This window comes from Suricata suricatta, chromosome 9 (genome assembly GCF_006229205.1).
Source record: "Suricata suricatta isolate VVHF042 chromosome 9, meerkat_22Aug2017_6uvM2_HiC, whole genome shotgun sequence".
NCBI lineage: Eukaryota > Metazoa > Chordata > Mammalia > Carnivora > Herpestidae > Suricata > Suricata suricatta.
The window spans coordinates 128,928,580-128,950,060 of NC_043708.1; the positions used below are offsets into that span (position 1 = coordinate 128,928,580).

At 44.5% G+C, this 21,481-nt stretch overlaps 1 protein-coding gene across 7 annotated transcripts in view; it reads right to left on the minus strand.

The window, feature by feature from the left end:
• Positions 1 to 1,589: 1,589 nt before the first annotated feature.
• The window catches only part of CHD2 (chromodomain helicase DNA binding protein 2), a 115,904-nt gene continuing 96,012 nt past the window's right edge, over positions 1,590 to 21,481 (minus strand). For 5 of the 7 annotated variants that reach the window (XM_029951007.1, XM_029951009.1, XM_029951006.1 and 2 more), the window contains 5 exons: positions 18,565 to 18,743; positions 16,563 to 16,662; positions 14,087 to 14,300; positions 7,651 to 7,897; positions 1,590 to 2,793 (listed from right to left, as the gene is read on the minus strand). In XM_029951007.1, the coding sequence (XP_029806867.1) occupies positions 2,460 to 2,793; positions 7,651 to 7,897; positions 14,087 to 14,300; positions 16,563 to 16,662; positions 18,565 to 18,743 (1,074 nt within the window). In that variant the 3' untranslated portion in view covers positions 1,590 to 2,459. Of the gene's footprint in view, positions 2,794 to 7,650; positions 7,898 to 14,086; positions 14,301 to 16,562; positions 16,663 to 18,564; positions 18,744 to 21,481 lie in introns of those variants that run through there. The other 2 variants (XM_029951010.1, XM_029951011.1) reach the window with 2 other exon arrangements.

The following is a 21,481-nucleotide window of genomic DNA, read 5'->3' on the forward strand; positions in this document are numbered from 1 at the left end:
TCTACCCAACTACTGAATCTTCCCGAGCTCGGCTCCGCGGAGCACCGCCCTCACCAGGTCCTGGGCCACCTCATCCCACCCGCAAGGGGGAGAATTCCTACCTGTGCAAATTTGTTTTTGATAAAAGCATACAATATTCATACTGATTTAGGTCAATGAGGAAATGTCTCCTTTTTCCCAACCCACTCTTCCAACATACTTCAACACCTAAAATAGATGTTTTTATGGGGATACTGTAATTTTATAATCAATTTAACACTGATCTGGCTAGTATTGCCTTTTGCTACATCATATGGCACTACAAGTCCTGAATGTAAACAAAAGGAAGTTCCTTTTTTCTTCATTATGAGACATCTTTGGGAATAACTCACATCTCCTATCAACTTCAGAGAAAAAAAACCCTGATGAGTGTTGAAACACAGGGCCTCCAGTGACTTTCCTGGTTTCCCAGGGGGCACAGCCTGGGCTGGGGTTCATCCCTCCCTCCCACCACAGGACAGGACAAGCCAACCTAGTGCTCCTCATTGGCCTGGGCAAGAAAAACACAGGGTAGTGTCAGTACTGTCAGCACGAAGTTACGCTGGTGGGGGTCACAGCATGTGCCCGGTGGGGTGGCTGTGGCTAGAGGCTCCCAGGTATTCCTGTGGGCCGTGGGCCGGGGCGTGTTTACCAGATACGAGCCCACGGTGAACCACCCCAGTCCCCAAAGGAGAGAAGTAAGTAGGGGGCAGGCCCACTAAGCTCCCGACACAAGCTGTGAGGACCCAGACTCTCACGTGGAACTCCCGCCCGGCCAACGCCATGAGGCTGCGTGCAGCGATGACCCACCAAAGCCTCATCTGCTTCCCTAGGGTGAGCGGACTTGGGAATTTCTCAGTAAAGGCATTAACGGTGCTGCCCAGGTTACCAGCAAGTAAGCAATCACGGTTTCTGAAGCCCTCACAGGTTAGTTCAGGGAGTTTAACCCTGCGCAAGCCCAACGGAAAGGTGGTCACCAGCTCTGAGCCTGGACGCATGTAGGCACAGTGTAGTTTCAAGTCAGTTATCCCATCTAGAAAGGCCTTTGGATAGTCCAACAATACTGGCAAGCTGTATTGAAAGGGAATGGAACGGAAGGCCCAGCAATCCGTAAAATGAAAGGAGCCTGATTAATTGGTGCAACCGACTCACCTCCCACTTCTGACTCTGTTCAACCCTAGCAGGACTCCTACTGCCCAAAGCTCAGGCCCCCGTCCTTGGAGGCTTCCTATTTGGAAAAACTTTACCTTAGGTTTACACCTTGTTTGATCTCATTCTAAAAACAACGGAGTTCAATTCTAACAATCTCCGACTGGGAGTGGGAGCCCGTTCCCCACAGGGACCCAGACTTCACGTGTCCACCCGCTGCGTGGCGTCAGGAGATGCATGTTCTATGCAGTCTACCTCTTCAAGCTGTACGAAGGGAACCAGAGTAACGAGTGTGGCTGCAAATGACCTGGCACCACACTGAAGCCCCCCAAACCTCCCCTGGGAAGTGTGCCTGCTGCCCGCACCCCTGCCTGGCCCACGCCCGCAGCAAGCTTCCCCTCCTCTCCAGGCCCTGACCTCAGACTGCTCATCCAGGGAATCAGAAACCCACCAGGGATGCCGGGTCCCTGGCCACACTGCCCCCCAGCACTGCTCCAGCCCACTCCCAGTCAAGAGAGACCCACACCAGCTGCAATGCTGCCGCAAACTCACAGTAAGGGCGAGTCAGCCAGACGGGCCGACTCCCCCCGGCACCGGGGCAGAGGAGACCCGCTCAGAGACCGAACCTCTGAAATGTCCAGATAGTGTGGGAAAGGTTAGTGTTATAGGGAAGGGGCCACGCGGAAGCTGCTCCCCACCAGCCCCTGCACCACAGGCGTCACAAGGAGGCCCAAGGGTCCAGTTCTCCCAAGAACACATGTGAGGAGTGTACCTGCTCCCCTTCAAGTCCTATGAGGCGAAACCCACGCCCCACCCCCTGTCAGCAGCATCCGTCACGTCACAGTGAAGCAGATCACGCTCGGTCTGGCAGGTCCCGGCAACCTTCACACACACGCTCCTTCCCAGCCCACCGCGCGCGGGCCCAGGGCACACGGACCTGGCAACAAAATCCTCGTGACTCTGAGATCCCTCCTTCCTTCAATGGGGAAACACAGCCCACGAAGCTGGGACGCAAAAGTCACGTCTTCCTCCTAGCACCTCTTGCAGTTAGAGGCCAGGACCAGGCTGGAATGGGAGGGGGCGTCAAAGTGCAGGAGTGGCGGCCCAAACCCAGGCCGGACCGAGTGGAAGGCCCCCCGCTCCTTGAGGGGCTCCCTCCACCAGCGAGCTGACAGCAGCGGCATGTCCCGAAACTCCACTCACTGGTCTAGGTAACTGGCTCCTACTGGATCAGACCAAAAATATCCAGGTGCTCAATGACTCTTGCTCTCCCCTTCATTCCCAGCTGTCCTTTATGTTTTCCGAACATTCCAGTTATAATCTGGGTTGTTTTTCTGTTCTAGTGATCTCTCCAAGGGAGACCTGTGATCCAGGGGTGACTTGGAGTCGTGGGGTGATTTTTGAGAAGGGGGCGAGCGAGGGTCTGAGACGGCGGGGTGCAGGGGGGGCAGGGGCTGTTTATACTCCCCCAGTTTGTCTGTGTGGAAAGAGCGGTAATGGTCCGAGGGTCCCTGGCCATGGTAGCCCACAGGGGGACGGTGGTCAGACATTCGTCGGAAATCCTGCTGGTGGTAATTTTGAGGCCGAAACTCGTCAGCTCTCCTCCGCTTGGAGTCATGATGGTGCCTGAAAGAGAGACACAAGGCTCAGCGGACAGCTCCAGCCCGCGCTCCCCGGCCACTGGCTCACCCGCCCGGACTCATACTCAAGGGCCTTTCCAAAGGCCTCAGAGTTCACAACTGCTCACATTACTAGGAATCGGAAAAACAAAAGTAATAACAAAGGGCTATTTTATATTATTAGCAATACCCATCCTACGAAATGACATACAACCTCAAGTCTGCATGAAACAGCACGCCCTTGAATCACTGGCGGTTCTATAAAGCCGCACTCCCCTCAGCACAACAGACCTACAAATATTTTCATATTCTTCGAGCTGGCCCGGGAGAAAAAGAGCCACGGAAAGTAATCGAAAAGCTGTTGGGAACAGCAAAAGCCACAATCAACCCAATCATTCCACAATAAATAAAGTGTTAAATATATTATTTAAAAAATTGACTCCATGTGAAGAATAGTAAAATTTTTACTTAGCACCACAGTAGACTGCTTGTTATCCTATTAAAAGAAAATTGGTACAAGTCAACAACAAAAAGACAACCCAATTCAAAAACGGGGAAAGGACTCAAGCATTTCTTCAAAGATCTACAAATGGCCGCTAAGCACATGAAAAGATGCTAAACATCTTTAAAGAACATTAATCATCAGGGAAATACAAATCAAAACCACAATGAGCTACTTACTGATTCACACCCACTAGGATGGCCATGTTTCACACACACACACACACACACACACACACACAGAGTAAGTGTTGGCAAAGGTGTGGGAAAATTCCAACTCTCATACGTTGCTAACAGGAATGTGAACGGTCTCAGCCACTGTGGAAAACAGGTGGTTTCTAAGAAGCCAAACGCAGAACTCCCATATGACTAATAATTCCCTCCTCAGTATAGACCCAAAAGAACTGAAAACAGGTATTCAAACAAATAATTTCATACTCATGTTCATAGTAGCACTATGTACAATGGCCGAAGGTAGAAACAATTCAAACGTCCAACAATGAATCAAGGGATGAACAAAATGTGGCACACGCATACAATGGAATGTCACTCAGCCACAAAAAGAAAGGAGTGCTGAGGCGAGCTGCACTGAGAATGAGACTCAAGCATTATGCTAAGTGTCCAAAGACACCAGTCACAGAAGGGCACACCTTGTATGACTTCGTTTATACAAAATACCCAAAATAAGTAAATCCATAAATATAAAATATAGACTGATTATCAGGAGCTGCGGAGACAGCAGAACGGAGTGACTGCTTAAGGGTCATGGGGTTTGTTTCGGGATGATGAAAGTGTTGGGAACTTGACCCACGCGGTGGTAGCACAACATTGTGAATATATTAAAGGTCACTGAATTGTTCACTTTAAAACAATTAATTAACTTTATGTGAATTTCCCCTCATTAAACAAAAGAGAGAAAGCAGGTGACTTCAACTTCCAGTCAAAGTAGAATACGGGGAACTAATCCCACCCTCCTACCTGAAACAAGAAGAAAGGGACCAAAACAAATGGTTTTGAAGACACAGACCAGACGTCCAGTAACAAAGAACAGCGACTCCCTGAGGGACGGAGCACTGATGAGAGGAGGCGGCGAACAACCCTGCTCACCACCCTGAGACCGGCTCCAGGCCTCAGCACAGGGAAGGGGAGACAGCATGGGGTGAGGGGCGGGGGCAGAACCACGGCACTCAGAGCCCACAAGATGGGATGCAAAAGAGAACGGCACACAGGAAGTTCAAAGACCTGCCAGGGGCTCCTCTGAGTGTCCGGCTGAACACTACCAAGGGTGTGCGTGTGCAGAAACTACCCAAGGCCAGGCAGGGGCCGCCCCGATGAGCCGTACAAACGCCCCGCTTTCACCGGCCACTCCAAGACACCTCACGCTTCAAGGGCCACCAGGAAAGTACAAGGAAGTGTTCTTGCCCTAGTGAGGGGGAATAATCAGACTTTGCCAGCGCATGGCTCCCTTTCTGACCAATAAATCTTAACAGCAAGACCTGAAAGAATCAAAGTGCTTCTAGATAACCTGTTTCTCATAACAGAGCTGCAGAATATTTACAGCAACACAAACCATCCAGCACTCGGGGAGGCAGCTAATAAAAAATTACTAGGCATGGAAAAAAGAGGAAAATAAGACCTTAATGAGGAGATACGTTAATCACTTGAAGCTAATCCAAATGGTAGAATCAGCCAACAAGGATATAAAAGCTGGTGGTGGTTGTTTTTTATATTTAAAAGAAGAGCTATCTAATCATCCATTTCCTATATAAAAGGTAGCTACTTTTTTGCATGGACCTCAAGTATACTGTAGTATAGAGGTGGAATTTAAGGAAAGGTATTAAGCAGGCTGTGTTGTAGCTTATGGGCAAGTAATAAATTGTATCATTTCTCTTGAATGTATCATAGATAAGCTGCTATATAACGATTGCCACTTCAGATAGCTGTGAAATTAGGTGATTACCTAGCTGTTACTTAACCTTCTAATTTCTGTATAAGTCTAATCACATGAAATAGAAGTTGGGGTTTTGATTTTTTACTTTGCTTTTCTGTTTGGAGTGTCATTGTAACTACTGTATTGTAAATGATGGAAAATAACTGCATATGTTAAAAAAATGTATTATATTAAAAAAGTTTTTTAAAAATTAAAAAAAAAAAGAGCTATCATCTTTGAGAGCTGCTGCTCTTATTTTTATTATATTTATTTATTTGCTTTCAAGAGAACAGGCAGGGGACGGGCAGAGAAAGAAAGAATCTTAAGCAGGCTCCTGGCTGAGCGTGGAGCCCAACATGGAGGTTGTTCCCACGAGCCAAAACCAAGAGTCAGACACTCAACTGACTGAGTTGCCTTGATGCCCTAAAAACTATTTTTGAACTGTATTCCAGATTTCAAAAGATAGAAATATTTAAGTAAAAAAAAAAAACTCAAATACAACTTCTAGAAATACAACTACAATGTATGAAATTCAAAATATATTGTATGTGCCTCAAGGCAGGTTAGACCTTGAAAATCTTAGTGAACTTGTAGACACATCAACAGATGTCTGACTGAGACAGAAAGAAAACAAAACTTAAAAATATAAGCAAAGCATCCATGAGCTCTGAGAGCAAATCAATGCAAACAGACTAATACAGGCATAACTATAATCTCCAAAGGAGATAAGAGGAAACAGGGACAAACCTGAAGAAATAATGGTCTAAAAAAAAAATTCTTCCTAATTTGATAGGAAAGACAAACCCACAGATCCAAGAAGTTCAACACTTCCCAAGCAAAACAAACATGAGAAAAAATACAGCAGGATGTAGAACTGTAATCAAATTGCTGAAAACCAGTAATGAAGGGGAAAAAAAACATGTTTTATAAAGAGGAACAAAGATAAAGATGACATTTTCCACTACAAACAAAGCAAGCAGACAGAACATCTTTAAAGTACAGAAAGTGTTAATCTGGGAATTTATACCCAGCAAAGTATCTTTCATAAATGAAGGCAAACTAAAGAATCTCTCAGATGTATAAATGCTGAAAGAATTTATCACCAGCAGACCCATACTAAAACAAAAGTCCTCAGGGGGTGTCTGGGTGGCCCAGGTGGTTAAACCTCAGACTTCAGCTCAGGTCATGATCTCACAGTTCGTGAGTTCCAGCCCCAAGTCAGGCTTTGTGCTGACAGCTCAGAGCCTGCAGCCCGCTTTGGATTCTGTGCCTTCCTCTCTCTTTGCTCCTCCCCAACTCATGCTCGATCTCTCTCTCTTTCAAAAAATAAATAAACATTAAAAAAAAAAAGGTCCTTGGGCAGAAAAAGAGTGATAGTTAATAGAAATACAGATCTACACAAAGAAATGTGGGGCCTGTGTCCACTGGAGCCACACAGGGTGATATAGAAGAGTGGGGGTAAGGGGTTCAGTTCAAATCCTCCTCTAAAGGAGACAGCTGCTACTTGGCTATAAATAATTAAGTTACCAGATCCTCCAAAAAGAAAGAAGGGAGATGTTGAATGGGAAATTTTCCAAATTTAAATTCCAGTGCAAGCAAAGTCGTTAGCCTAAGAAAAGCCAAAGCTGCTGTGAGGTTAAAATATAGCCAAGTCCTTTTCTAGGAAGAATACAGAAACCTATCTAGCCCTTCCTATTCTTGGTCACTCTCCCAAGTTACAATCTTGGCTCATAATGGCAGCGTATCATTGTAGACGGTACAGCTTCCAAAGTCTTTAACCCAAAACCGTGGGCTGGTGGCAGGCAACACCATGGGCTGGGGCCCATCTCAGGATCCCTGCTACCTAGGGTATCTGAGAGCGTCATGTCAAGCTCAATCATTTTGGTTATGGACTCTAAGGTTCCAAGGCCACCACTTCTTCCCATTTCCTCAGAAAAAGACAGAAAACTCTTTTCCTGTACAAGTAGAAGAATAAAACTGCAAATGACTCCCTATGACCCAGAGAACACAACTTAAGACCTATAATTTGGCATTCAAGGCCTCCTACTAATCAGTGTGTCCATCTTCTGGACTTCCCTCTCGGGATGCCCACCCTTGGCCTATTCCACTTGTTTCGCAGACTCTTCAAGGCCCAAATCAACAATCGGCAACCTCCTCTGCTTCAGCCCTCAGGAAAAATTCAAAAACCTCTACTTTCCAGGATCCATACTGCACACTGTGTCAGTTGTCTACACCGTGATTCCTCCCCCACAAGCTGAGGATGCCCTGATGGTAAAAACGTTGGTTCAGACTCGGGAGCACGCCTGGCACACGATGAGAGGTTCGGTGAACATTTAATGAGTACATGAATGGGTATGTCACTCGTCTCTTCCTCTCAACCAGTGACACTCCTGGCAGAGGTCAGCACCTGGTGTCTCAGGACCTTCTGCCTACCTGTCATAATAATCTCTGTGCCCCCTGTGGTCTCGGTCGCTGCTGTACTGGTCGTAAGGTCTCTTTCTGGACAGGTTGTTGGGTCTGTAGCCCCCCGAGCGGTGGGCGTCCATGTGTCGCCGGTCCCCATAGTGGTGGTCCTTGTACCAGTGCTGTTCGTACTGGTGGTGCCGGTCACTGCCCCACGGAGGGTTGCTGTTGCCACCACCGTAGTTGAACTTCCTTTCCCTCTGCCAGTCTCCTCGATCTGCAGGAAAAGTAAGCACACAGTTTCATGACTTCAAAAAATGGCTGAATTTCACATCCACTGAAGTTTAAACTCAAAGGCTGACACGTTATATAAATAGACATTAAATTTCCTCCTTCCTAGCTTTTTTGCTGCTGGTACACATCCAGTAATGAATCTCAACCTTCTCTCCCTCAACTTCTAAGGCAAAAGAAAACTCACTGCCTTTCTCCTTATGAAATCATAAAACTTACTGCTTTTTATTTTCCATGCCTCTTTACCTTCCAATCTGGGGCAGATCCTTAAAATGAGATTTCACCCAAAAAAACCCCAAAACTAAACATTAATTCAGAAAACAGCACTGCTGAATTTCATAGCCACAAGGTAGTGTCTTCTGCTTACACATCTCAAGTCTGTGTACCAGCCGCTACCAGAAACAGTGCCTGGCCTCTGGAAAGATTTCCAGACCACTCATATTTACTCTACGACTCTTTCCTAGCCCACACCAAGGACATAATAAACCTCTTCCAGTAAAAAGTAAATCTTCTAACTGTGGATTTGGATCAATATGCTAACTCTCAAGGATGGGGCCAAACTGAAATCTGTTTCAGCTTCTACAGCCTCCCTTTTCCCTGAGGAAAAGAATTACGTTTAATCAGAAAAAGTAGTGAACCCATAAAAGTCCTGGAATGGGGGCTATAGTGGGTTTAAGTGTGACCCTCCAAAATACATGTCCACTCAGAATCTGTAAGTGTCACTGTACCGGGAAACAGGGTCTTTGCATACGTAATTAAGGATTCTGAGATGAGATCATCTTGGATTTAGGTTGGGCCCTAAATCCAATGACAGGTATTGTTCTAGGAGAAAGGCAGAGGGAGGTCTGAGACAAGGGGACCCTGGAGATGGAGGCAGAGACGAGAAGAATGCAGCTGGAAGTCAAGTAGCACCAAGGGTTGCTGGCGGCCACTACAAGCCAGGAGAGAGGCAGAGACTGGATCCTCCCCCACATCTCCCAGAGAGAGACAGCCCAACTGACACTCAGGGCAGACTTCTGGCCTCCAGAAGTGTGGAAGAATACATTTCCCAGTTTGTGGCACCCTTAGGAAACAGGGACATAGGCTTAACCAGAAGGAACTATGTGACCTCATGGGAAATCCATCTTCTATCTACAATTGTATTAACACCAAAAATAAGCCACCAAGTAGATGCCTCTCTACTCATGCTGCTGATCTACTAAATATTTTTTTTATAGAGCCAAAGAATAGTATCATGAAGGAACCTGACAGCTTAGGAATTGATAACAGTCAGCCAGTGGCTTAAATTCCCTGCTGCTCTGGTTGTGGATCAGGCCAGAGGACCAAGAAGTAAAAAACTTTAACTATTCAAACTAATAACTTAAGACAACAACAAGAGACACCTTCATGACATGAAAAAGGATCACTTGAAGGTGGCTTCAAACGGAAAGTCGTATTTCAAACAGGGTGTCAGCGTCTGCGGTATCATGGAGAAGCTTACAAGGTGTCAGCGTCTGCGGTATCATGGAGAAGCTGACAAGTCTAGCTAACTCATTTCTTTCCAGAGAAACCGAACAGTGCTTCTCTTTCTTCTTGAACCCGCCAGGAGGGAGGTCGCTGGTTAGAAAGTACTGAGCTATTAAGGAGATGAGTGAAGAATCCAAGACTTAAATAAAAGACTACAGTGAGCTAAGAAGAGTTCTTTCAAAGGATCAGAATGTAACATCAGTGACATCACACAAATAACACAAAACCAGTCTGATCCCAGGAAAAAGTCAGTACAAATAATACACTTAGATCTACAAACATGGGTATAGTTTGTAATCATTCTGCACAGTAATTACCTTTTTCCCCCTGAATCAAATGGTGATCAATTAATTCTGAACTACTTAGATGCTTAAGATCAGAAGACCTGGAACTTGTGCTTCCAGCTAGTTCAGGGTAGCTTGCAGCAGAATTACACCCTGTCAAGAACAGTAAGAAAGGCCAGATAAACAAAATTTACCTGTTTGAGGACATCAAAGAGTAGCCAGGGCAATCAGGACTAGACTAGAAAGAGTAAGTCTCCAAAGAGCAGAAAACCTCAGAGAGGTAAGAGGTGACCGCTGTAGCCACTGGGGAGGTTTGGGACTCTGTACACAGGCAAAGGGCCGAATATTTAAGCCTTTACCAGCACAAGCTGGGCCTTTGGTGGTCTTTCTAGGCTAGAAGGACACAGCAGACCTGAGGGGCTCAAACTAACAGCCAGTCTCCCTTAAAATACGTGCTGAGTCTGCAGGGAGCAGAGGCTGAGGACACAAGTCCCAGATGAGCAGAGCAGTCTGGGACAGTCTCATGGTGCTGAGAAAACCAAGATTCGAGTCTAGGGCCTGCTGAAGGTCAGGGGCAGAAAATGTGCCAGGCCCTCCGCTGAGCACTCTGAAGAGCTAAGCCCCAGGAACAGGAGGGCCCAGAGGCAGACTAGACCAGAATGATCGCCTTACACTCCATGTGCCCTGGGGAAGGAAAGGACGAATCCTTTCTGGAAAAGCAATGTCATCTGAAGCTTCCATAATTTTTTTTCTAGAAGGCTCCACACCTTGCATGGAGACTAGTGTGGAGCTTGAACTCATGACCCTGAGATCAGACCTGAGCTGAGATCAAGAGCTGGATGCTTAGCTGACTGAATCACCCAGGTGCTCCCGGAGCTTCTACAAGTTTTAAAACCTAGGCGTCAAAAAAATAAAATAAAACATAGGTTTCCCCATTTAATCAAAAATAACTAGGCATGCCAAAGACAGGACTTTATGACTGAGAACCAAGAGAAATAAAACATACAACATTAAATGATTCACAAGAATTCAGATACTGGAGTAAGCAGGCAAAGATTTTTAAATAACTGTAATTCATATGTTAAAAAAAAGAGGAAAAGATGGAGAAAATCAAGTTTTCTAAAAGCTTATTAATTTTACAAGAATGAAATATATTTTTCAAAGAAATCAAGTGGAAATTCTAAAACTGAAGTTTAGGAAGAAAGGTACACTTCATTAAGATTATTATGGAGGGGCGCCCGGTGTCTCAGTTAGTTGAGCTTCTGACTTCAGCTCAGGTCATGATCTCACGGTTCCTGAGTTGGAGCCCTGCACTGGGCTCTGTGCTGACAGCTTGGAGCCTGGAGCCTGGTTCGGATTCTGTCTCTCCCTCTCTCTCTGCCCCTCCCCCACTCACAGGCATGCGCGCACGTGCCCTCTTGTGCTCTCTCTTACTCTCTCTCAAAAGTAAACATTTTAAATTTTTTTAAAAAGCACTTATTATGGAATATTTTACTCTTTACAAAACCCTATATTAGGACCTCTATATATACTACATACTTTTTTGGTTGGATTCTATATGCTTTTTTCCCTTTCTTATTACCTGTATCTTTAAATTCATGCTCACCGTAACCAGTGAAGCAACAGAAGAGAGAGGAATTATTAACTTCCCTCCATCAGCCCTCCACCCAGCATCCTGCGGTAACTGGTACTCTGTGTTTTCACATCTTTCTCTATGCTTTTTCAAACACAGTATTGTTTTGAATAAACATTCAAAACAGTATTCAAACATACACTACAGAAAACAGGTTGGTGGTTCCTCAAAAAGTTAAATCAGAATTACTAGCAATTCACTGCTACGTATATACCCAACTAAAAATTCGTGCTCAAAAGGAACTTACACACAGATTTTCACAGCAGTACTATTCACAATAGCCAAAAAGCAGAAACACCCCAAATGTGCATCAACGGACGAATGGATCACAGAGGGTGGTGCGCGTGCACACAATGCAAGGTCAGTCAGCCCCAGAAAGGACTGAGGTGCTGACACCCATCACAACACAGATAGCCCTTCAAAACCACATCGAGACACCGCACACCTATCACACCGGCTGACATTAACGACTCAGGAAACAACAGATGTTAGAGAAGATGTAGAGAAAGGGGAACCCTATTATACTGTTGGTGGGAATGCAAACTGGTACAGCTACTCTGGAAAAGTGTAGAGGTTCCTCAAAAGCTTAAAAATAGAACTACCCTATGACCCAGTAACTGCACTACTAGGAATTTATCCAAAGGACACAGGTGTGCTGATTCAAAGGGGCACATGCACCCCAATGTTTACAGCAGTGCTATCAACAACAGTCAAATCAGGGAAAGAGCCCAAATGTCCATCGATGGATAAATGGATAAAGAACACGTGGTATATATATATACACATGTATATACATACAATGGAGTATTACTTGGCAATCAAAAAGAATGAAATCTTGCCATTTGCAACTATGTGGATGGAACTGGAGGGTATTATGCCAAGCGAAATTAAAGAAAGACAAATATATGACTTCACTCACATGAAGAATGATGATGAATGGATAAAGAAGATGTGGTGTATACACACACACACACACACACACACACACACACACACACACACACACACACTAAGGAGTATTACTCGACAATGAAAAAGAATGAAATCTTGCACAACATGGGTGGAAGTGGAGGGTTTTATGCTAAGTGAATTAAGTCAGTCAGAGAAAGACATATATACGACTTCACTCATATATGGAATCTGAGAAATGTAACAGATGCCATAGTGAAAGGGAAAGAAATAGAAGATAAAACCAAAGAGGGAACAAACCATATAAATACAGAGAACAAACTGAGGGTTGATGGGGGCAGGTGGACTGTGTGGCATGGGGAAAACAGGTGACTGAGGAGGGCGCTTGTTGGGATGAGCACTGGTGTCATATGTAAGAGATGAATCACAGGAACCTACTCCTGAAGACAAGAGCACACTGTGTGTTTGCAAACTTGAGAATAAGTTTTTCAAAAAAATTGTTAAGAATAATGAACTATTAAAAAAAAAAACACAGATGAACCTTGAAAACAGAACTCAGACACACATAGTATGATTCCATTAATACGCAGTGTCCCAAATACATGAATCCAGACACATGGGCTACAGACTGGGGCCTGTGGGGGCTCAGGGGAAGGAAGGGGGGCGCACCCTCTCATGGATGTGTGATTTCCACTGGAAGTAACGGAAATGTTCTGCAACTAAGACAGAAGTCGTAGCTGCTCAACACTGTGAATGTACTAAATGCCAATGAACTGGGTATTTAAAATGGCAAAAGTTTAAGATATAAAACAGGTGAATGTAAGAGAAGGGAAGCAAAAATAATATAAAACCAGGGAGGGGGACAAAACATGAAGAGACTCTTAAAGACAGAACAAACTGAGGGTTGCTGGAGGGGTTCTGGGTGGGGGGATGGGCTAAACGGGTAAGGGGCATTACTTGCTGAGATGAGCACTCGGTGCTATAAACAGGGGAAGAATCACTGGGATCTTCGCCTGAAATCATTACGGTACTATATGCTAGCTTGCATGTAAATTAAAAAAGTAAATAAAACATAAATGTTAAAAACAGAAAAGGGAATGAACGAATTTAATAAAAATTAAAACTAAAATGTAAAGTTATGATGCGTGAAATTTAAACACAGATTTTGTTGTTGTTGACCTATAAAGCCAAGTCATTCTTTTTAATAATTGATAATATTCAGAGTATAAATGTCCTATTATTTATCCAATGATTCTATTTTCAAATTATTTCTTGCTTTTTGCCATTCGAAGTCTGAACGGTATCCTTATACATACAGAAAAGGAGCTTATGTATTAAGATATTTGAGATTAATTCCTGGAAAGACTGTAGCAATGCACAGTCTTAGCAACCTGTGTATATTTCACCCTTTAAATTTTTGTTGATCTGAATGGCCAAAAAAAAAAATTTTGGTCAGCTTACCATTGCTTTAATTTACATTTCCCTAATAGCAATACTGGCCAACTTGTCATACTGGCCATTTGAATTTCCCCCTCTGTACGAATTCCTAATTCCTAACCTTTGCCCATTTTTCTATTTGGTTATTCTTTTGTTACCAATTTACAAGGGCTCTTTCAGTTTAAACCATGTGACTGTCCTATATAATGTAAATTGTTTCTCTCAGTCTGTCATTTGTTTTGTTTATGGTGGTGGCCATGTTCTTCTTTACTTCATGCTCTGTGTCACCGAGACGAAAGAAGACAGTGAAGTGTTGAAAGAGAATAAAGTACAAAGGTCTAGCTGTCTTCGGAAAATACAATGATTCTTTTGGCATCTCTCTTTAAAACTCCGCTTAGGGACCCACCTGCATTACTAAAGTGTCTCTTGTTGGGGTGATTATAGTTATCTCTTGGGTGCCCGTGCATCTGCGGGCCATGGGAGGCAGGCAAGTGAGGCTTCTGAGGGTGGAGGTTGTGCGGGGCATGGGATTGAGACATCAGGGAGTCCCGGCTGGAGCCTGAGGCCTCTGGTCGAAATGGCTTCTTACCACCAATCACATCATCTTTCTTCTTTTGCTCCTGAGAATAAAAGGAAACCAAAGAATCTTAAGACCCCAGGCTGAATTCCCAAGAATAGTACAGAGGTCACCAGCTCTAATATTCCCCTCTTGCCCCTCTCTTACCTTGCAACCTGCCATCTTCTACATTCTTATAACCCATGTTCATAAATTCCCTGAGCTCCCCACCCCTGCTGCTCTGACGAGAAAGTCACGCGCCACTGGCAAGTTCGTGAGCCCGTGTGCACGGGCTGCTGGGTGCCACTGCACAGGGCCCGCCCAGGAGAGCCGCCCCGAGGTTCATCTCGGAGCATGTAAAAGCAGGAACACAACTTTCCTAGACTGACTAGAGCAAACAACCCTGACCAATCCAGTGGGAACTAGTTCCTATGCCAAAGTCATCAAGCTAAACGTCTCAGTGTTTACTCTTACCACATAAGTAAAATGTGATAGAAAAATATCATAAAATATAATAAGAAAAAAGTAATGTAAAGTGCCCTAAAATCTCACTACCAAAGGAATTAATGTCTGTGATTTGGTCCGTATCTTTCTAAGCTTCTGCTTGTGTTAATTCTTTTCAACAACAAAAATTTTATTTGGTATTCTTCTTTCACTTAACACATTATGCGAATCTTCTCATGTAAACACTTACTTGCACTATTTACTACATGGCTAAATAATATTCGCCAGCAAGAATATATCATGATCTAGTCAATCTATTTTTTATTATTGGACATCAAGTCATTTCCACGATAAACACGTTTAAATCCTTAGTTATCTCACTAAATTCTCAGAAGCAGAATTACTTTCATCTTCTGACAAATCGGACTGTAGCGTCCTCCAGAAGACTGTGACAGTGCACGTCCCCGGAAGCAGGACCACTACTTGTTCAGTATGCTGACCGCAGACACTGAAGGCTGACGTGGCCCCTCTCCCATCGTGCATTCAGCTACAAACCCTCATCCTAACTTCCACTCCCCACTACAACAGGGTCTTCCCCACTATTTCATTTCCTCCTCAGGCTTTTCCTATCCTCACATTTATAATGCTTAAAATTTATTAACGGCCAATGCTACTAGAATATTATTTCTGTATATTACTACTACGTAATATTCTTCTGAATTATAAACTACTTGAGCGTACTATTCCAGAGTCCGACAGTGCTAAGCATGTTAAGTTCATGAGCACCTTCCCAGGCACTGAGGAGGTAGCAGAGGACGAGAAGCATCATCTCTCTGCCTCTGCAGAGCTGACAGGTTAGTGGAGAAGGTGTTCAATGTCCAGAGACTGGCCCTAAATGGCTGATTTGGGTAGGGCCGATGTGGCAGGTCAGCGGATCTGTAAACAGACATGCCTGCAGAAGGAACACTGTCCCTGCAGAATCAGTAAAGTCATTTATGTGCCCATCTCCCTATGCCAAAGAAGGCAGGGAACTTCCGGGCACCTCATGTTGGTTCCTTTATATGAGCGGGACGTTACGTACAAAAGGGGAAACACCGAGTATACATGTCCCTGGAAAGAACAGAACGAGTACTTTCTGCCCACGTGACTTATCAGGAGCCAAGTTTATCAGCTACCGCAAGATTAGAGAAGAAATGATTCTGGACATAAGAAACCATGAGAAACTCTTGAATACTGAAAACAAACTGAGGGCTGAAGGGGGAGAGGGATGGAGGAAGGGGGGTGATGGGCATGGAGGAGGGCACTTGGGATGAGCACTGGGTGTTTTATGGAAACCAACCTGACAATAAACTATTAAAAAAAAAATGCAGGGTAGGGGCGCCTGGGTGGCTCAGTCAATTAAGCCTCCAACTAGCTCAGGTAATAATCTCGCAGTCTGTGAGTTTGAGCCCTGCTTTGGCCTCTGTGCTGACAACTCAGAGCCTGGAGCCTGCTTCAGATTCTGTCTCCCTCTCTTGTGCCCCTCCCCCCCTCTCTAAAATAAACATTAAAAAAAATTTTAAAAAAAGAATGTAGGTAACACCTTTTCAGAATTTTAACAGTATTTGGTTCTAATACATTGGCTATTTCAGCCATCGAGTCTCACGGTCACTACCGGTGACAGCACAGGGCAAGCTCGGCAGAGGAGCGCCCAGCACAGGCAGGTGGGGCCGTGCTTCGCCTGCACCTCCACCTGTCAGAGGAGCGCACAGAGCCAGGGGCCCTTCCAGTACCACAGGTATCATTCCATGACCATCTCTCCAAGGGAAAATTGTAACTAAGGAATTTTTCTGTGGAACTGGCTTTAATGTTAGTATGAATTAGGATTAAATTTATATTTTACCTCCTCTTCTTGAGATCTTTTCTTATGAGCCATCTTGTACAATTTATGCAATTTTCGAGCATCAAATTCTGTAAACTTGGAAACAAAAATCCATAGGTTCCTAAAAAAATAATAATAATAGTTCTAGTAAATTACAGAATTTTAAAAATAACTTTTATTCTCTTTATTGATGGCAAGCTACTGAATTTTGCTATGGATACTCTCTGAGTGTAGAAATTAAATAACAGAAACATTCTTTCAGGTCTGTGTTTCATTAACACTCCTTTTGACACTAGTGTCCACAGAGTTTAACTGAGAGGTCTGGAGACACAGGCTCCATCCCCTGGCTAACACCCTTCATTTCACTGGCACCCAGGAAAGCCCTGGAGTCTTCCGTCAGGTTCCGCACTTCCTGGACTCTGCCTCCCAACCCGTCATTACCACCTTCAGGTGGAGACCTCCATACACTCAGGCATCTCCATGCTCTGCCCCTTCTCCTCCCAGGTGGCACCACAAGGCCTATCACTTCCTCCTGACCACTCCCAAGAGGCACCCACCCCAGCTGGACAAAACGGGTGTCTAGAACAAGGAGGCAGGGGTACTGGCGGTGAGCTGGAGGAGTCTCCCCTCCCTCCACACACGGTCAGAGCAGTCTCACCATGTCCCGCCGCCCCCAGAAACCACTGGCTCCCGCAGCAGTAAACGGGCTGCACTGTGTGCAGAGCCATTCACCTTCCCTTCCTTTTCAAGACCTTCTATAGTGGGCTTCAGTGGTCGTAACAAACTGCCTTTAAACTCTGAGCACCTCCCGGCCCCCCTCACTGTCCACTTTGAAGCCTTCACTGAAGCCTGAAAACTCTCCTCATCTACGCAAGTCCTCAAGCCCACCTGCCTGCCTCTCAGAAGTTTCCTCCCAGACTGCTCTTCTGCAGGCCCCTCCTCCTTCTCGAACACCCACCACATGTGGTCTCACAATCACCACGTCATGAAGGGCAGTCTCTCCAGAGTGGGCAAGGGCCTTCCTATGAACTGCTGGGAGCCAGGACCACAGTACCCGGCACAGGTAAACATAGACAGGCCCCAAGTCACGGGAGGAAGCCTGGCCTCACAGACTATGTACTAGGATGACCTTCTGTTAGCTTCCAACAGAGATTCAGTTGGGTAGAAATACAGCCCAGAGGCTAGTTAGGTACAGGGAGAAGTTGGGCAACAGTGTAAATGGGAATAAAAATAGTATTTTGAAGCTTAATATCTTTTAATGGGTATGAGCACGCTACAGATAGCATCTTGGCAAAGTTTTCTTGAATCATTTTTCACCCAAAACAAATCCACTGAGATTGGGCACATCATACCTAGATAATTACAATAACCACAAAATACGGGAGATCAAAATGACTGTGGATGATGGGAAGAGACTCCGTGTTACAATGATCCCTGAGAAAGAGACTCTGGTTGTTTTCCTAAAATATCCCAAGCAAATATATAAAGGAATATATATGAGCCATGATATGCCTTAGAAACTAAAGTTCTGGATTAACTGTATTAACACAAATGACTACTACAGTCCTTTAGTTATCAGAGAGAATAGAGAAGTCATAGTTCTGGTGATTTTAACCTGTTTCACCTCCCATCTCAATAGAAAACTGATCAGATAGTTGTTATATGTGACTAGCAACCTGAAGTGGGTGAAGTAGTGAGACCAGATGAATTTTATCTCTTCCAGGTTTATAGACCAAGTCTTTGTTCTGAGAACAGGCCAGCAGATTCGGTACTCCTGCTGTTCTCTTGTAAAATAATGACATCATCCTACCTATTCCAGAGACTGGTCTCAGTGGAATGGCCTATTGCAGGAAAATGAAATTGCAGCCTGCGGGTATGTTGCCAATAGATGGTTTTTATTCGGGGAAAGATTTTCATTACGTGGCCGTGTCACCCTTTATAAAACATGAACAGACCCCCCCACCCCCCACCCCCCCATACACTGTCAAATCACACTGGGCAATCTGAGGCCAAGGCCACTCACCTCCTCCACAGTTTGATGTGCTCCTGGTCTGAGTAGGCTTTAAGGCACTCGGCTATGCGGTCTCCGATTTTCAGCAGGCAATTTCGGGTGTGCTCCAGCTGTTCCTGCACATTGAGCCCCTTGTCTGGTTTGTCCAGCTGCTTCAGTGCCTTTTTCACAGGCCTCATCCTCTCTTTGCACTGGAACAGGCCAACAAAGTAGAGACATAAAACACTTGCAGCAAAGACATCTTGTCCTTGGTTCCTGTGCCCTAAATTCCCAGAGAAAACGCGGCCCGCCCCCACGCCACGTTACCCTAGAGGAGGAACGGGTTGAGAGCCAGTGGAACAAGAGTTAAGTTAAGAAAATCTGAGGTGCAGGTCCCGACAGCATCTCTTAGAGTGAGGACCTCTACAATTTTCCTTTATTATAGCTCAAAATGCTTCTGTTTCCTCATCGGCAAGAGGGCCATTATGAAGACCCAATGAGAAGCAAAATTACAGACCTAACCTAGAAACTTCTCACCACCATCTAAACTATCTAAAACTTCAGGATAAAATATTTACAAGTCCTTCAGGTTTATAAGAAACTACGTGGTAAGCTTCCAGAAAAAGATGGTGGGGTGAACAGGAGTCATTATTCCCCCTGCCCAACTCCCCTGACATAACAGCAAAGAGAGTGTCTTAAAAAGAGGTAAGCTCATAAAGACCAGGGGAAATGAGAGCAAAAACAAGAGTAACAAAGTATTGGCAGCAGGAGAAATCACTCAATAGACCTAACAGGAGAACCAACCTGGTTTATACTGCAAAATTCCCCCCAAACGTTCATTAGGCACCCCTGTAAGTAGGACAGGGTGAAAACCAAGGATTGGATTTTTCAATAATGCTCAGAAATAACAGATACCCAGAGTCAGGAGACGCCCAAATCTCCCAACTCTGCCCAGCATAAGGAAGCGGAGGGTATTCTCTGGAGAGGATGAAGGAAAGGTCTCTGACCTGGGGTACACGGGCACAGCCGAGAGGCAAGGCTGTCACACTGAAACAGGAGCGTATGGCCGCATGCACGCTCGATGAGCCATCGCCTGGCGTTCTGCCTCCCAGACTCCAGAATGAAGAGCACCAAGCCTTCACCCTCCACACTCAGGAGACGGGAGGATTCTTCTCCACAAAATCTGACCATTTAAGAGGAGGAACTACCCACTGGAAGCCTTGCAAGGCAGCAGCCCAGCCAGATCACACACGGGGAACGCTCAAAGTCCATTAGGCTCCACCCACACGCTCAGAGCCTCCAGTCAGACAGCTAGTCCCCTCCTCCTGAATATGTGTGCAGACAGTGATAACCAAGCCATTTGGAAAAATACCTAAAATGAATGATGGAAAACAAATTCAATAGAAATATAAAAACATTCAAGGGAACCATGAGGGGATGGTGGAGGGGAAAGATCTTGGAAATAAAGCATGACAAGAGAAGTAAAAAGCCTGAAAGAAAAAATGTGAGGTGCGCCCAGGTGGCTCAGTCGGTTAAGCATCCAACTCTTGATTTTGGCTCAGGTCATGATCTTATGCTTGTAGGACCAAGCCCCACATTGGGCTCCATGCTGGGTGTGGAGCCTGCTTAAGATTCTTTCTCTCCCTTCCTCTGCCCCTCTCCCCCACTTGCGCTCTCTCTCAAAAAAATAGTAACAAAAATAAAAGAAAGAAAGAAACAATGTGAGATAAAGTGGAGGGAATCTCCAGAAAGTAGAATCTAAAAAGCAGGAATGGAAAATAAAAAAGATAGTATTATTAGGGTCCATCCCTAGAGTCCAATATCCAAAACCAGAAAGTTCCATAAAGTTTAAACCAAGAATTAAGAGGAAAGTACCACAAAATAATTTAAGGAAACTTCACAGACCCACAGAACACGGCTGTTAACTAGTAGGTATAAGACGCTACAAACTACTAAGGCACGAGATCAGGATATTTCAGAACGATGAAAACCCCCCAAATGTCTATCACTCTAAAGTAATTCCATCTGTTTACTTTTCAGAGTTACACCTCAATTTTAACAAAAGGACACAAAATAGAAAGGTGTACCACAACCTAGAATGACTGTTATGAGTAACAAATTAGTATCATGAATGTATAAAGGAGGCTATAGAAAAGGTAAGAGCAAACAGGCTACCCCAAAATAGGCAAAGGACATGAACAGGCAATTCACTAGAAACATGAATGCCTAACAGATACAAAAACAAATGTTCAACTATGCCACTGATCAATAGTTCATACCTCTCTGATTGGCAAAAATTAAGAAGTCAGAAAAAAACCAAGTGTTTCTAAGACTGGGAAGCAACTAGTACTCAAGTTCACTGTGAAAAGAAGTGTATAAATCTCCACAATTGCTTTGAAGAGTAATTCAACGGTACTTAGGAAAGTGGTGGACGTGCATGCATGCCCTAGGAAAGACCCAGAACTAGAGAAGTGTTTACACATAATAAAATATTATGAAAATTGTAAATAAAAATATTTACAACAATTTTGCTGCTACTTTTAGTAGTAAACATTTGGAAAACCTCAAGGTTCATCTACAGGAGAAACAATGAACTGTTGAAGTCCTGATACAGAAAAATACAAAAGAAATTTTTTTAATTTTTAATTTTTTTTTTAAGTAGCTCTATGCCCAACATGGGACTTGCACTCTAGACCACAAGATCAACAGTTGCATACTGCACCAACTGTGCCAGCCATTTAAACTGTTTAAACCCTGAAACAGTTTAAATTACTAACATTGACAAACCTCAAAAATAGAGATGCTACAGGAGGAAAATCAAGTTACATGATACACACAGTGTGGCGTTTATATGAAGTCTTTAAACACAGCAGTATAATGTGCTGCATATGGACCCTGGGAAGCAGTGCAGAACAGTTAGGAACCCAAGCATTCATACCCAAAAGTCTGG